The sequence below is a fragment of the Leucoraja erinacea genome, chromosome 8, assembly GCF_028641065.1.
Source record: "Leucoraja erinacea ecotype New England chromosome 8, Leri_hhj_1, whole genome shotgun sequence".
Lineage (NCBI taxonomy): Eukaryota > Metazoa > Chordata > Chondrichthyes > Rajiformes > Rajidae > Leucoraja > Leucoraja erinaceus.
Genome location: NC_073384.1, coordinates 47,295,789 through 47,313,484, shown reverse-complemented (window position 1 = coordinate 47,313,484; position 17,696 = coordinate 47,295,789). Strand labels below are relative to the sequence as shown.

The following is a 17,696-nucleotide window of genomic DNA, read 5'->3' as shown; positions in this document are numbered from 1 at the left end:
CTATATCAGTCTTGACCAGAATAGGCCTCTAAGCTACTAAATATGGAAGCCTGTTTGGAGGTATTGCAGCTCTTCCATTTGCCAAATATAAATATCGTAAATAATGATGCGATGCATAATATTTTAAAATGTCTTTGTACCCTTCATTCTTTAACCTTGGCTGACTGAAGCTGCCTCCAATTCAAACCAACAGCAGGAAAAAACTTTCTATTCTGCCCAGAGGTTCTGCAAAATCCAGGTCAAGAATTACTTGCATTCACAGATATACACCCTCTCCCTAACGTAGAACATAGAGCAGTACAGCAGAGGAATAGGCCCTTCGGCCCGCAGTGTCTGTGCCGAACATGATGTCTAAACAAATTAATCTCATCTGCCAGCACATGATCCATATCACTCCATATGAACTATCTGGGCTGTGAATAACTGGTCCAGCGCAATAGACTAGGGGTAGCATTTGTTAAAGCACCCACAGTGCAGCAGACTGTGCACTGACTCAAACACACCAGAAATAATTGGGGGGGGGGGGGGGGGGGGAAAGAATTCACAGCTGCTGAGAAATAAAAAGAAAAAATACAAAAGGAATCAATGAATACTTTTAACAACAATGCTGATCCATTTCCTCCCTAGCCAAGGACAAGTTGGCCGTCTATATGACCCAGAGACCAACCCTTTCATGACGCTGTCTACGTAGGTAAATATTGAAAAGGAATAGGACATTCCCTCATCAAACAGGTTCGGGGAAGGAAAAACAGGAAACAAGCTATACTACAAAAGATCTCATTGTCATAACATATGATGACTTGATATTATCATAACTTGTGTGATCTGCCTGGCTAAGGAAGATTATTTTTAAAATGCACCACAATAAAATATTTTTAAACAATGTGTCACTTCCTCAGCAGGAAAAACTGAATTGAAATACCTTTGGTCCTGCCATAGAAATGACCCGCGGAAACAATCTTGATTGTCATGTGAAGCAAATAAAATTTGACGCAAACATTGCACGGCCATAAGTTTCTACATCTCACTTCTAATTTTGCAGTTGTTTTGAATCCAATCATCGAAATATGCAAGATGCAAAACTGAATTGGTTAATTAAATTTAGCAAGCTCACCATTGATGATGATATATTGAGGTCTACAATTAATTTTTTTAATACAAAAACATAATCGAATGAGCTAAGAAATAGATAAATAGGTAAATAAATAAGACATAGATTATAGCAAATTTCATAAGCAGCTCAATTTGAAGAAGTCATGCAATTTGAAGAAGTCATGCTGAATGTTGTTCAAAGAAAACAAACGAGTAAAATGCTGAGATTAAGCCCATGCAGTAACTTGGGCAAGCCAAATTCGGGTTCTTATTCAACCAATGGATTTTTGCAAAAGTAACACAAACAGCAGACATCAGAAATAAGGGTCCTGTCTGCTTTGCACAACTCCCCCACGAGTACAATTTCTCAGCTCCTGATGCATATACCATTCTGCATAAAAGTTTCAAGAAAGCACCTTTCAAATGGTATTGCAGGCGTGTCACAACTCCAGCAACATGGTGTTGAGCCTTGCATCTAGTGCTGTTACTGTGGAATTTGCATGTTCTCCAATTCCCCCAGATTATCTGGTTTTCGTCCCACAATCCCAAAATGTGCATTAGTAAATTAACTGCCCTCTAAATTACCTCCAGTGGAAATGAATAGTGGGAGAATTGGAATATTATTGGGCATGTACGAGATAATTTGTTATAGAAAAATAAGTGGAGGAATGGTAGTGATGGTTGGCCTAAGAGCCAGCTTGGACTCGAAGGGCAAAGTCATGTCACGCCTATGTCATAAGGAAATATGAACTATGAAATTAGATTCAGAGAAAACAGCAGAGAGTTGAACATATCAGAATGAGCTTGATCAGAATGGAGAATGTAATCAACGGTCGTAATGTTTTTCCAGAGCCTCAACTTTTGATGAGGTGGCATAAAAAGTTGTTATTGCACTTGACAATCTCACAGCACTGAGAATAATACATTACCGTAGAGAAGAAACTGGTTAAAGTCAAAAGAGTCAGGTATAATTCTTTTTTCACACAGAGAGTGGTGAATCTCTGGAACTCTCTGCCACAGAGGGTAGTCGAGGCCAGTTCATTGGCTATATTTAAGAGGGAGTTAGATGTGGCCCTTGTGGCTAAGGGGATCAGAGAGTATGGAGTGAAGGCAGGTACGGGATACTGAGTTGGATGATCAGCCATGATCATATTAAATGGCGGTGCAGGCTCGAAGGGCCGAATGGCCTACTCCTGCACCTAATTTCTATAATGGTTCATTTTCAGGATGGCAATGTGACGCAGGAGCAGGTGCTACAATGTTCACAGCCAGATCATCAACCATTTACACAAAAGAACGGAGCAAAATATTAAGCTGTGACAGATGCAGAAAATAGAGGAAAACTAAGATGCAATGATATAAAAGGTCTACTAGGGGATATAGATTGGTTTAGTGAGTGGGCAAGTTCCAGATGGGATGTGTGAAAATTGTCCACTTTGATTAGAAAAACCAAAATAATTAGTGTATGTTGAATGGAGGGAGACTGTAAAATGTGCAAACAGAGAGAGATGTGGGAACTCCTCATACATAAAGACAGGAAGTTAACATGCAAGTACAGTAAGTAACTGGAACCTTGACCTTTACTGCAAGAGGGAAGCCGAGTTAATGTACAGAAGAAGCCTTGCTACAACTTTAAGACATTATATGAATGTCCTAAATCTAAATCCCAAAAACATCCCAGCAAAGTTCACACACAGGAAGATTCATATGCATGGAGTTAGTTCAACCATTCATTTCACATTTACAGAATGCAACTTGTTTTTGTTGAAAATAGTTAAGATTTACAAAAAAAAAACTTAGACACATCATGTAATTTTATCAGAATCATAGTACCCAAAATTAAATGAAAAACTTTTCTTGCATTCCACATCCCCAAAACAACAAACTTTTTTTTGCATAAGGGCACTCTGAAGAAACTATTTCCAGGACAAACCTTTAGGAAATTATACTGACTGACAGTTTTCAATGACTAATGACAGTTTAATTAAAAACAATTTTAAATTTACTTTGCCTTGAGGCAATATTGCTGTGGAAAGGGTGGCTACCCTTAAGTGTTTCTGCAAGGAATAAAATAACATCCCTATTACTGTTTTCCTTCCCCGCCACCTTTCAACTGATCAATTGCGGCCAAACACTGAAAAATATTTACTCACCTAATTGCCCATAAAGAGCAAATTACTTTATATTTCCAATTTCACATGGTACAGATTCAACAAAGGAACAGAGTGCGTCAATAAGGCTACCAGAAATGCAAGGGGGATCCTGGTCTCAATGAGCAGGTGCACGCCAGGACAATGAAAGGATGACACAAAAAAAAAATTAAAGTGTGGCTACCAGGCATCAAGGAAACTTTCAGGAACCAATAGGCCTCCTAAGCCTCTGCACAACTTGCACATAATGAAAACTTTTGTACCTCTGAGATTCTGCAGCAGGATTCTCATAGCGCAGCGAGTTGCCATTACAGTTTTCACCTGCTAGTGGTGCACAGAAGTTGTTATGAGTTTGTTAAATGGCCGAGCCTACAAGTAGAAACAGTAATGGAAATGGCCATGACTCTCTTGCTGGTATAAATGGGCTCCAGGTTCTGTGCAAAGCCCTGTGCCAGGTTGGCACTTGGTTACTCCAAACATCTCAAGACTAAGTGAAAAGGTTCTGGCAAGTTTCCCAATGCACCAAGCACATAATTGTCTCTATTAGTCATTTCAATCATTGTGTCTTTTAGTCATGTCTATCAAAGTCCTGATCAAAATCCAAAACAATAGATCACATAGATTACATGTGATCACATTTAGTGGAGCTCTACAATTCTCTGCAAATTAGCACCTGCGTTGTCCATTTTACAAAAGTGTAGGAAGGAACTCCAGTTGCTGGTTTGCACCGAAGATAAACACAAAATGCTGGAGTAACCCAGCGGGCCAGGCAGCCTGACTGGATAGAAGGAATAGGTTCATACATTACTTCCCCCATTCTTTCTATCCAGAGATGATGCTTGACCCACTGAGTTACTCCAGCATTTTGTGTCTCTTAAAGGGATCTAATGGCTCATAGTCACTAATGCTTTCCATCTCATTAAATGCAGGTCAAATTTCTATGCTGCCCTCTAAATATCTATATTTCAGTATCTAGAAGCAAGTTTGAAATGAACTAGCTGTCCATCGTCATTCTCTTCCATCAGTACTACCATATCCTGGCCAATTTGCAATTCTTAGTATTTAAAAAGGAAAACTACAAAAGGAGGTAGAACAGGAAGAGTAAGAACATGGGAGGAATGTGCTTACATTTATTTGTAAGTTGTAAATAAAAGGTCCACTGCACCAACACTATTAAAAATAACTCCAGAACAAAGTGTGACATGAACTTACAACATTGCATCCAGGTCCCAGGTGACCAACTTTGTGTCTTGACAACAGTAGGTATCCGCTCCCATGGTCTAATGGGATGTGTCAGAAGGGTTTCCCAGACAACACTCTTATTGAACATTTCTTTCAAGATCTCCAGTGCCTTGGATTCCACACTCCGCCCATCTGCTGTCATTTGTGAATGTTTCCCAGGTCAGAATCCCTAGTACTTTAGCCAGGTTCAGGCACCACAGCTTTTAGAGATTCAAACTAGTTGTAAGTGAAGTGAGCCAGTACTAATGTTCTGGCTCTGCAAGTGTACAGCTCCACAATGCAGTAACTGTACAAATGATTGGGCAGCACAAGTTGTAGTGATACATGCATTGCTTGCTTTCAGCAGGTACAGGTTAACCAAGCATCACCACTACAGTGTCCCTTTACAGGGTCGATCAATCTTGGCTGCAATTTCAATGGTATGAGAGTGCCAAAGAGTGAAGTTTCTTCAAATAATTTGAGAAATGTTGTGTTAGATCGGGGCTTACTTTGTTTATTGGACATTTTAAGTTTTAATCAAGCAAAAGAAACAAAATAATATCTGAAGTACCCAATAACCATTAACTCCAAAGCCGTTAAGCAAGGTGAAATATATATTCAATTGTTAAACTACGAAATGATTGCTTTAAGTGGAGGAAGTGTTACGTTCAATCAAAGGTTAAAAATACTTCCCTTTTGAAAACAACATACCAAATCTAATGTTTATAACATACCAAGACTCAGTGACACCAATCAACAGGGGAAAATAATGACGTTTGGGGAATTTGAACAAGACCTGCCCAATGCTTTGGTTCTATGTTGCTGTACACAATGAAGTCCAATGCAAAAATCTGCAGGAATCAGATAGCAATCTTTTCTACCCAGAAGCTTGAATAATTAAACATGGTAGGCTCCTGAATATTGTTGTCTAGATCTTTTGAAGGGAACACCCTAAACATGCTACAAATCAAAGTAAAATGCTGACTTCATAAATTGCCAGAGGTTACGAGCAGGGCAATTCTTGATTTAAATCTTTTTATTTGAATTTCACAGCAATTTGCATACATACAATGATAACAGACAGTGACAGTCAAGGCATAATTGTGCAACAGTATGTAAGCGACCCTCAAAGCCCTTACCCTTACCCACCTTCAACCCATCCGAATCAGGTCGGAACCAAACGGGGACGAACAACAATCACATACATACACATCCACACAAATATGGTAAGATAAACGAAACAAAAAGCACAAAAAAAAAGAAAGAAAAAAAAAGAGTCACTAATAACAGTAAATAAGTAAGTAATTAAATAAATAAGTGTGGGGAGGGGGGGTGGGGGTTAAGGGAAGAGCAGCTGCAGTAGAGCAGAACAATGGTGGAGAGCACTCAGTCCTCTTCCGAGTCTGGGGACAAGTTGAGAGAGTTAACAAGTTCCAAGAAAGGGTTCCATGTATCTAGGAATGTCTTGGTAGAGCCTTTGAGAGGGAACCTAGGCTGGCAATTGCAGGGCAATTCTTTTATTAAAAGATCCGACTTCAAAATTAAACTAAACCAACTGTGCTTGTCCAAACAAAACATTTGTTTTTACAGTCGTGAATATGCAAGTCAGCTGTGCCCACATGCTAGCTACTGTGCAAGCGCAATTAAGCTAATTCATTGATTATTTTCTCAAATTTATTTTAAATGAACAAAATGACATTCTTGCTGTCTGATGGAAATGATACTCGTTGATATTTATGAGTAACTTCAGATTTAAAAAGTCAAAAGTCGCTTCAAATGTTCTTCAGCAGAGCTTACAGTAGGAAGACTAGCTTCCGCAAAGGACCTGTGGGTTCTGAGGTGACTGATATATGCTGTGTGGGACCAGCACACTCAGAAGGGGGAGGAGGTTCTGCAGGGAAGCTGGTGTTTGACATTGCTTTAAACCTTAGGGCTCTTTCTGCTTCACCTTCATGTGCTCTCCGAGGGATTCAATATGGTCTGGTCCATCCTGGTTCGAACATTACCAAACAGGAGACTCATGAGTCAATAAGGGATATTACATAGCAATTGCTCCTTGCCCTCTTCCACACACTTCCCAAGGAGAATTTGAAGAAATGCTTCCCCCTCTCTCCTGAAGCACCTCTTACATAACACTCAGAACAGTGCCTGTTCCAAGACTGGTCCGTAGATTTAAGAGATACAGCATGGAAACAGGCCCAACGAGTCTGTGCCGTCAAGTGATCACCCTGTACACTAGCACTATCCTACACACTGGGACAATTTACAAATTTACCAAAGGCAATTAACCTGCAAACTGGTACGTCTTTGGAGTGTGGGAGGAAACCGGAGCACCGGGGAATTCTCCATGCGGGCACAGGGAGAACATACAAACTCCATACAGACAGCACCCGTAGTCAGGATCGAACTCGGCTCCCTGGCGCTGTAAGGCAGCACTCTACCGCTGCATCACTGTGCTGCCCTGGTGCTGGACAGTATACATGGTGTTTAAGAAGGGTTTCGGCCCGAAACGTTGCCTATTTCCTTCGTTCCATAGATGCTGCTGCACCCACTGAGTTTCTCCAACATTTTTGTGTACCCAGTATATATGGTGGCCTGACTGGTCATTATCAGAACCAGATGTTCACCTGGGAGAGGACACTGATGTTGATTATTGTGCTCCATCTATGCGTTTGGTGAATTCGTGAGGAGGTGGGGTTATTGACAACTGAAAATTGCTTGAATCTCCAAAATACACAGTAAAATGAGGCTCAATTGCTGCTCAATAGGCATTTACAATTGATAATGGGATTGAGTTCCTGGTCTTTAAACACCTTAATCCTCAGACAGCTGAAGGCTGTGTCTGAGTTGTACCATTCCACTCTGAGGAAATTGTATTTTTCCATTTGCCATAGCACTTAAATGCACTGAATGGCGCACAATTCCTGTATCGCATGATAGCATCAAACTAAACTCGCCAAATAATTTTCTGCCGATTTTCACTTCAGCATAACTACCTTGCTGATGGCATGTCTTAACTATTATAAATAATTTCCATTTATAATCTCAGGGACTTAAAATTAACTACACTACTGTAACTGTAGCAGATTTAAGCATTTAATTTGCAATTTATTTCTCCTTTCCCTTCTCTTTTAAATCAATCACTCTCAATGCCCACTTTAATAAGATCTCATCCCATCGCTAATTTAAGATATGATGCTTTAAAAAAAAATTACTACATCAATAATTCTGTATTAGATAAGAATGCACTTGCATTGCCAACCCTCTTTAGTCTCAAATTAATTCGGCATTTTGCTCTAATTTTGAAAATCACAGTAATTTGGCTCGGTACTTCAACTTCCTTCTTTCTCTCTGGGATGTTTTAAGAACATAAAATACGCAACACAGAAACAAGCTCTTTAGCCCAAGTTGCCGACCATGGTGGTAATCTAACTAACCCCATCTGCCTGCACAGAGTCTGTATCTCTCCATTCCCGGCCAGTTTATTTGTCTAAATATCTCCCAAACATTACTGGCGTATTTGCTTCCAGCAGCTCATCTGGCAGCATGTGCCAGACACCCACCACCCTATAAAAAAAAGTTGTCTTGCAAATATCCTTTACACTCAACCTACTCATCTTAAACATATGCCCTCTAGTATTTGAAATGTCCACCCTGGGAAAGAGACTGACTAGCTACCCCGTCTATGCTTTTCAATATTTTTATATATTTGTTTCAGATCATCCTTCAGCCTCCAAATGCCTCAGAGAAAGTTTGTCTAACCTCTCCTTTTGGAGAATAAACTCAAGTTCAGGCAACTTCTTGGTGAACCTCTTCTTCGCCTTATCCACAGCTCCAACATTCATAGAGGGGCCATCAGGACAATGTATACTGCTCCAAATGTACACCAAAAGTTTTAGACAGCTACACATTTTCTTGCCAACTTTTATATTTGTGTCCTGACCAATGAAAGCAAGTACATCACAGGCATTCTTTACCATCCTATCCACTTGTGCTGCAAATTTGCCCAAGATCTTTATGTTAATTAATGCTACTCCAGGTCCCATCATTTACTGCATAATTTCCTCTTACATTTGACCCCCCAAAGAGCATCACAGCACCACTTGTCCAGATCAAACACTGTCTGCCATTTCTCTGCCCATATTACCAAATGACTAATATCATGTAGTATCCCTTGACAACCCCTCGGCATTATCTCCAACTACAACTACAAACTTGATCAGACCATCTACATTTTCATCCAAAATATTACTATATATTAGAAATGGGAGTTTCCTGCATTGATCCTTGGTCACAGGCCATTGGTCACAGGCCTCCAGTTACCAAAAAAAGCCCTGTCCCCACGCCACCTTATGTCTTCGATGATGAAGGAGTTGTGTATGCAACCTACCAACTCACCATGGATACTGTGTGACACAATCTTCTGGACCTGCCGACTATGAAGGCCCTTGTCAAATGCTTTTATGTCCCTCGTTTATTGAATGGTCACTTCCTCTCATTCCCTTTGTGCCATTATACAGATCTGTCCTCAATGTCTTTGCAATGTCCAAACGTATTACTTCAAGGGCTTCACAACTGATGCCTTCAAAAGCCATTCCCATTTCTTACTGGCTACTTGCTTTAAAAGACCCAATGTTTTTTATCCCCAACTTTAAATACCCTACTTCCTTTGTCAATTTTAAGTAAATAATGAATAAATAATAGTTAGTGTTTGAACTGCTATGAGTTGATTGATTTTACAAACTCACTGGGCTATCACTAACATTACCAATGGCTTATATTTCAGTCAAATTCTGAATCATTACTGTTAGTGCAAGCTTCAATTATTACACTTCCATTAATGGAACGCGCAAGCATGCCTATTAGCAAAATCTGCCACAAAAAATACTCACTTAGGGCCATTATCGCAGGAACTGTAAAGTAAATTCAAGTGGTACATCTGAATATGGCATTATTGATTGTCAGGCAAATATTTACAAGGTAGAAGTCCAAGTGACAGTCATGGTTAACTATAAGCCAGTGCAGAAAGACCCATATTATTAGCAATCTTGACTTGGCTTCAATATTCTTTATAATTAAAATATATACTTTCACAACTTTAGCTTTGAGATCACTTAATGAGCACAAGAGATTCAGGTACCCCAAATTCAAAGTGTCATCCATCACATATGAACCTGTAGTTCGGTGACACCTTTATTAGTAAGGCAATCAAAAGTATGTAAACCTCGCAAGGTCTGCCAAAATAAATGTGCACACAAGTTGCTGGAAGCCTGGATTCTTCCTTCCTTTTCAAGTGCTAACTAGCTTGCATTTCCGAAATGCTTAGTTTAGTTTCCAAAATCAATACTTGTAGTATTAATCATATTATATTTCCTAGGTCACACTTCAATAATTCAAATCCATTTCTAAATCCTGAACGGATCCAAATGACACACACACTCAAAACTATACAGTTGCAGAGAGATTCACAACATTGTTCTTCAGAAATATAAAATGTATACAAAATCCAGGAACCTGAAACAGCCAACATTCCCATTGTAATTACATTTGCCTTACATTCATGGGTACAAACAAGATGCACAAACAAGATTGCAATTCCAGCTGCCTGATATTAAAGAGGTCCAGAATAACATATTCTTATATCCTCTTCCTCATTATCCACCTGCCCAAACACAAACCTCAGGAACTCTTTGCTTATTCTTAATAAGTGAACTACATTTTCAAAAAAATACTTCCGAATGTGCCATGCAGGTATGTAGCAACTAGCATAAGATATATCACAAAATAAAAGATCAGGACATTAGAATTGTTTTCACATTATGGACCAAATAAACAGAACAACAGATCAACTCCTTATTGTGAATTTGGAGTTGGTCATTAATGTCACATATCCTCCATCTAGTATTTCCAGCAAAAACAGAAATGTTTTCACGTCCCTGCATATATCACCTTTGCAAGAGGTATGGCAATCATAAAATAAACAGCTTTGCCAAATCCTTTCCCCATCCATACCCTCAGCAATGAAATAACAATTAAATACAAAAAAAAAATCAGGTTATCAACCCGAAGAGCCACTACTATGGGATTGAGATATCAACAGTCGGTATTCATCACATATGTGAAAAATATAAACCAAGATTCTCAAAAAAGTTACTGGAATTTAATGACCAAGAAATGGAAATGCAGTACATTCGTCGAGCAATAGTTGAGAAAAGCGCCTTTATCTAAAACCACATTTACTCTGGTGGATTTAAAACTCTTCACAAACACCTATCCTCAATTCTCTCTCGCACACCTGTAGTTGATGAAACACCGGAATCACTCTCCAGTTTGTGCATCCAGATTGTTTACTCGACTAAAAGCAAACACGACTACATGTTAAAAAATATAGAAAAACCTGAACATTATAAAATTAAGTTCTCCATTTAGAACGGAGATGAGGAAAAACATTTTCTCCCAGAGAGTCGCGAATCTGTGGAATTCGCTGCCGCAGAAGGCAGTGGAGGCCAATTCTCTGGATGCTTTCAAGGGAAGTTAGATAGAGCTCTTAAAGATAGCAGAGTCAAAGGATATGGGGAGAAGGCAGGGACGGGGTACTGATTGTGGATGCTAATTCGGATCCATTTCGGAAATACTGATCAAATTGTATCGCGGTGCTGGCTCGAAGGGCCGAATGGCCTACTCCTGCACCTTTTGTTCCGACAGAATACAGGTTACAACAGCAATGGGCCACATCGGCACCAATTTCGTTAACTTTCGTTTTCCTTAGTGCACTTCTTACCACACGACCAGGTTCGACGAATTTACACTTAATTCACGAAATAACAAGCAAGTATGCGTAAACTCGGAAAGCAATGAGACTCCCATCTCACATAACGTGTACAGGTGCCGCATTTATGAATAAAGAGTGTTAAATGAAGAAATATTTCCAACTTTTTACTCGTGTTATTTAAACTTTAGAATCTCCCAGAAGAGATGAACAAAATCTTTCTCCCATCTCACCTCCTTCCCATCATTTAGACAATGCCGTTTAAAGAGGGGAACCTGTTCATCCTTGCTTGTCACTGCTTTTCCCAAAATGTCCCCTGGAAGATCACCCCAGTTTCGTTTTGCTACACTCGCGCTGATCTGGTTTCAAGCCTTCGTTTGAATAAGGATGCTCGAAACGTGAACCGACTGGAAATCACGTCCTTCAAACTGGACCCAAGCGAGTCCAGCAGCGCTGAACTCGTGTTGTGATTCTGGACAGCGCTCCACAGGTTATTTATGCCGGACAACTGTCCCTGTACATGAACCTGTTGCATGGTTTTTAAACAATCGTGCATTAGCTTATTGAAATCTCACCCCTCTTTATACACCACTGTAGTCAGTCAATGAACTAACGATGAAGAGCAGCAAGCTGTATTACTCTTTCAATATTCAAATATGTAATTGGATTTATTATCTATCTACCAGCCTACAATGGCCTGTTTCTTTTCTCGTCGTAACTTTTTGGCATATCTTTAATTCATTTGTTCTATATCTCTCGTTTCACTTTCCCCCGACTGGTCTGAAGAACGGTCTCGGCACTAGACGTCACCCATTCCTTCTCTCCAGAGATGCTGCCTGTCCCTCTGAGTTACTCCAGCATTTTGTGTCTATCTTCAGTTTAAAGCAGCATCTGCAGTTCCTTCCTACATTTGTTACCAATGAGTTGCGCGATGGTAGCGCGGTTTACAAAGCGAAGCGTATGCTGAATCCGGTTATACACGAAGATGTTTACAATGCAAATGAAGGTTTACTGTATTTTACCTGCTGATCTGAAAATGGAGATTGAAGGTAGGGAAAAATGCTGGAGAATCTCAGCGGGCGAGGCAGCATCTATGGAGCGAAGCAAATAGGTGACGTTTCGGGTTGAGACCCTTCTTCAGACTTCTTCTTGAAAATGGAGACTAGTTACTTTTCTTTTATGTCAATTATAAAAAGTTACGGAGGATTTAACTTCCTGCAAGATTATTTTGCCATCGTTTCACAAATTTACAAGTTTCATTTCTGCAGTACGGTTGTTTTGAAGTTTAGGAACGGCCCACAGAGAAAGTAAACGTTAATTGGGGTTAAATTCCTAGAGGAAAAGAAAAGTATTATTGAATCTCATTTTAACGCCAACAGTTGCCCTTTCAGCGTTAAGTTAGGAAACACGTTTATGGTCGAGTCTTCCGCTGTTATAATACAATTCCCCCATTATCACTCATCATGCCGCTTTACGCGTTGTAACGTGTTACAACTTGCGCTAAAAAGGCAGCATTCAGAAACAACTGTTGAATTTGGCCCATTTGGCATAATACGAGTACAATATTAATCAGCTGCTGTCGGGGCGTCTGCAAGCGCTGGGGTTGCAATGGGTGAAAGGAAATAATGTACATAAAAGTCCAGGCCGCTTCTATCAAAACGTTCAGAAATCTCAGTTCATTATTTCCTCCACATCTTAATTAACAAATGATTTATTGTCAACCAGGAAAAACCATCAGCTGGGAAGGAAAAAAAAACACAAATGCTGGGATTTAAAGGGGGTTTTCCCTCATGCATCGACAATTAAAATGTGATGTTCTCGCTGCGAATGCAGGGATCATTCTGACTGAAGCGCAAAACGGAACTGGCGGTGCAAAATAAAATCGTTACAAGAACAATTATGCATCAGAATTGCTCCGGTTTATGATAAACACGTGGATAGTTGCGTGGGAGTTTTGAGCTTTGATTAAATGTTGGTACATAGCAGAGAGTGTCTGGTTGCAACGAAAGTTTCAACGTTAAAATAAAATCCTCTTTCAACCGGAGTCCAGTGGAAGTTGTGCCGAGTTGGCAGAGGTCAATCCCGCGGCTCCGGCCTGTTGTCATTATGTGGAAAACATATCGTGCGCGGGACTCAGCAAACAGCCCGAGCAAAGCAAACATGCGATGGGGGTGGGGGTGAGAGGAAAACATATTAACTAACTATTCAAATAACTCGGTCCCTTTCGCAAGTGCTTGCGGATCTTGATTGGAGCGGACTGTCTTTTTGCCCTTGGCGAAGGGTTTTGAGAGAGAGGCTAAGTGGCAGCAATGAGAGACGGGTCGCAGCTGACAAGCGGCTAGAAGCGGCTACGACCTGCTCACCTCGACCACAGACTCGAATCGCAAAACAATCGCAGCGCCAACCAGAGACCACCTTATAACTCTCTCTCTCCATTTGTGCGCCGGTATCCAAGACATCTCGTCCCTTGTCACCAGCAAGTTGTGACTTCAACTTATTATTAACTAATTATTACTGATAATTTTCAAAAAAACATTTGACTCTAACGTCTTACCTTTTCTTTTCCTTTTCGGCTGTCATGGTCCTGGCGATTCGTGTTTATAGCAAAGAAGAGCGACAAGTGCTGATGATAATCGAGGTTCAAACTTGCAATACAGTGCAGAAGGCACGACTCATACTTTTTTTCTCTCTCTCTTCGACTTTCACTTTCTCTCGCCCTCTTTCACACACTCGCAGAGCCGAACGTTTTCGTCGTTATTCTTTGATGGGGTTTTTTTTGTTTTGTTTTTAGATGGGGGGACTTTATTTATGTTTTCCTTTGCTTGGCAGCCTCTTGTTTTCCCGAGTGTAAAAGTAAATGTCCAGTTGAGTCAAGTTGGTTGCGGTGGTGTGAACACTCTGGCTGTGGAGCCGACCATACAGTCTCAGGACACTGCTGAGGATTGTACAGCCGCTCCCGACGCGAAGATCAATTATAAAGAGGGCAGCGATAAAGGAAAGTCCTGCTCTTGTTTTTAAACGTCCACTAGGGCGGGAGGTTTACGCTTCGATTACCGTGACGATTTTTCTTCTCTCCTGTCCTTCTTGGGCCAGTTGACAGGTCGCTCCTCGCTCTTCGTTTTGTAATAGGTTGCAGCTCCGCGCCGCCCCGCCTGTCCCCGCCTGTCTCAACCTTTGCCCGCTCTGCATGGGAGGACCGACCACTTGTGGTTACATAACACCTTTTCGTGTGAGATAAGTCCTGCTCCTGGGCAGTTAAAGCGGTGATAACCGATGACTATTTTAGCCTGATTACACCCAAAAAATAAAGGGGGGGGGGGGGGGGTCCCGGCTGTGGGAAAAGAAAAAAAACACAGTAATTACAACTACCATTTGGGATTAGTTTACTCGTGACTGATCTAAATTTGAACGCATGCTTAAGGAAAACAAGCAGTGTCGATAATGTTTCGGTAGCATTAACCTGAGAACGCCAACAGCCGCGAACACGTCCTGGAAATAAAAACATAATCAACATTTAACATTTAAGAAGTTGAACAATTTGGAGGAGGCGGGTGTTATTCGGATAAATAGACCAACTTGAGATATCCGCCACCGTGCGTTATTAACTTCAGCAAACAAATACATATGAACCTTAAATTATATCGTTTGGCCTGTTGAGCGAATCCCAAGGAAAGAAAGCCGATTTGCCGGTGTTGGGATATTTTCAGAATGTATGTTGTAGGAAGTGTTCTTCACAAGGCGTCAAACACGCTCAATCTTGGGGGGGGGGGGGGGGGGGGGGGGGGGGTCCACCGAAGTTCATCAGTAAATACGGGAATTGAAGAAGGGTAAAACAAAGTTACACGCATATAAATGAGACCTGTAAACGTACAATGTTTGCAAATAGTGTCAGTTTTTTTGTCTCAGACCTAACACTCGCAGTGAGCTAAGAGATCCAGTTGCAACCCGTATAATGTGGTGATTCCCAAGATGTGAGACAACAACTTTTCTTCACCACAATGTTATAGCTCCAATTATGAGGACAGTTAGAATCAGTGAGCACAATGTCCAAACAGCAGTAACATGAAGGTGGGAAGCTGATTCCCAAGTCTTGCCCCAATTCCACATCACGATTCGCTAAGAACATTAGTATCACGACGTAGGAGATTCCCAGGAACCAAAATAAAGTGATTGAAGTCTAAAGAAGGAACCAGATCGAAACGTCACATATCTATGTTCTCCAGAGATGCTGACTGACCCTCTGAGTTACTCCAGCATTTTGTGTCCCTTTTTGTAAACTAGCATCAGCAGTTCCTTGTTTCTACTCTTCTCTAAAGCGATTGCACTGTTGTCCGAGTCATACATGTGTTTACAACAATAAACTCCACTTGACACTTGTTAGACCACAGTTGGAGTATTGTGGGCAGTTCTGGTCACCACACTGTAAGGCGGATGTAGTTATGATGGAGAGAGTGCAATGGAGATTCAGCGGGGAATTATCCGGATAGCAGGACTTTAGTTAAAGGGAGTGATTAGACAGGCTGGGCTTATTTTCCCCCGAGCGGCAGAGGCTGAGGGTTAATAGACAAAAGGTGCAGGGGTAGGCTATTCGACCCTTCGAGTCAGCACCGCCATTCAATATGATTATGGCTGATCATCCACAATCAGTTCTTGCCTTCTCGCCATATCCCCTGACTCCGCTATCTTTAAGAGCTCAATCTAACTCTCTATTGAAAGCATCCAGAGATGCTTTGATAATGAGTGAGGTCTATGCAATAAGAGGCACAGATCGTCAGAATAATTTCCCCATGGTTGGAGTTGCAAAAGCAAAAGGGCATAGGTTTAAGATGAGACAAATGAGTTGCAAAGGAGACCTGAGGGGAAAGTGTGTCGGAAGGTACCGCAGAAGCTGGTTTAAACCGAAGATAGACACAACAAGTTGGAGTACCTCAGCGGAACAGGCAGCATCTCTGGAGAGAAGGAATGGGTGACGTTTCGGGTCGAGACCAAAGTGTTGAGAGTGAACTTGTTGCAAGAGGTGGTGGAATCAGTAAATTATTGCATTTAGGAGACATTTTGACAAACATTTAACTAGCAAGTTCCCTCTTAAACATAGAAGGAGACAACCCCACTGCAGGCAAAAAGGCTCATTCTATATGGGAGAAAAAGACTGGCATGGACACAATGGGACGAAAGGCCTGTTTTTTGCCATACAACTCCATAACTTTAAACCTGACTAACAGAAAGGCATTTCACTTTGTACATTATTTGTAAAGTCAATAAACTATTTAAAGCAACTTCCTATTTAATCAACACTTTTTGCATGTATATCAAACAAAACTATTTTTATTATTTTTAATTCAGTGCCTGTAACACTTCTTTTGTGACTTGTGCCATCTGAAATGCAACTTCCAACAATGTTCTTCAGGTCTGTACAGATAAGCTTTGTAATCCAACATTGATGGGTGCTGGGAATTTGGTAGGAGACAGACACTTTTCGCCAAGAACAAAATTACGATGGATCTTGCTTGAGGAACAACCAACATCACAAGCAAAACTGAAGATGTTTTTCTTTGGCAACACATTGTAGTTGAGATGACTTAGTTCTATTCTGGGGGGTTTTTTTGGGGGGGGTCGACAGTGAATGTTGAGGGAATCACAGACTTGTCTGTATTATGGGGCAGAAATTAGTCATAGAGTCATACACTGTGGAGACCTGCCCTTCCGCTTAACCACCTGCCTGCATGTAGCCCGTATCCTACTAAACCTAATCTATCCATGTACCTGTCCAAATCGTTTTTAAATGTTGTGATGGTACCTGCTTTGACCTATCTCATCTGACAGCCCATTCCATACACCCACCACCCTTTGTATTAAAAAAACTGCCCCTTAGGTTCTTATCAAATCTTTCCCCCTCACCTTAAACCTACATCCTGCTAAATAGTTTGTTAGTTGTTTGTTTGCTTGTTAGTTACCGAACAAGGTGGTCAGGAGGGTGATTTGTGGGGTGATAAGCTCCTCCTGCTGCTTATGTAAGAATCCCCGGAATCAGTGGGAATCTTGCATGACTTCGAGGAAGCTTCGAACACAACCTTGAATTTTCTCAGTTTAGTTGTTAATCTCTTCACATGACAGCGCTCAGAATAGAGTGTTTGTTTCGGGAGTATAGCATTGGGCATTCAAACAACGTGGAGTGCCCAATTTGCCCAGAAGGTGACACTGACATTGGTTTGCTTGCCTCTCTATGAACATGGAGGAATTTGCAGAGTCTCAGTGGCCTTGTTCCAGTATCTTGAGATGATGACTGCATGTGCTCTGGGTGTCAGAAGCACACGGGAATATTACCGTCACAAACAAAGTGCTTTACTACCATTGAAGCACATTTGAAGTGCAGTCATTTTTGTAATGCATGTAACGGGCAATCATTTTACTGACAATAATTATACATATGTAGCAATGCGATTATAATCAAATAATTTGTTTTT

The 17,696-nt window shown here is 40.9% G+C and overlaps 1 protein-coding gene across 1 annotated transcript in view; it reads right to left on the bottom strand.

Moving 5' to 3' along the window:
• epas1b (endothelial PAS domain protein 1b) overlaps window positions 1-14,385 on the bottom strand; it is a 111,869-nt gene extending 97,484 nt beyond the window's left edge. The window contains exon 1 of the mRNA XM_055639644.1: window positions 13,787-14,385. Coding sequence (XP_055495619.1) covers window positions 13,787-13,812 — 26 coding nt within the window. The 5' untranslated portion in view covers window positions 13,813-14,385. The remainder of the gene's footprint in view (window positions 1-13,786) is intronic.
• Window positions 14,386-17,696: the final 3,311 nt, after the last annotated feature.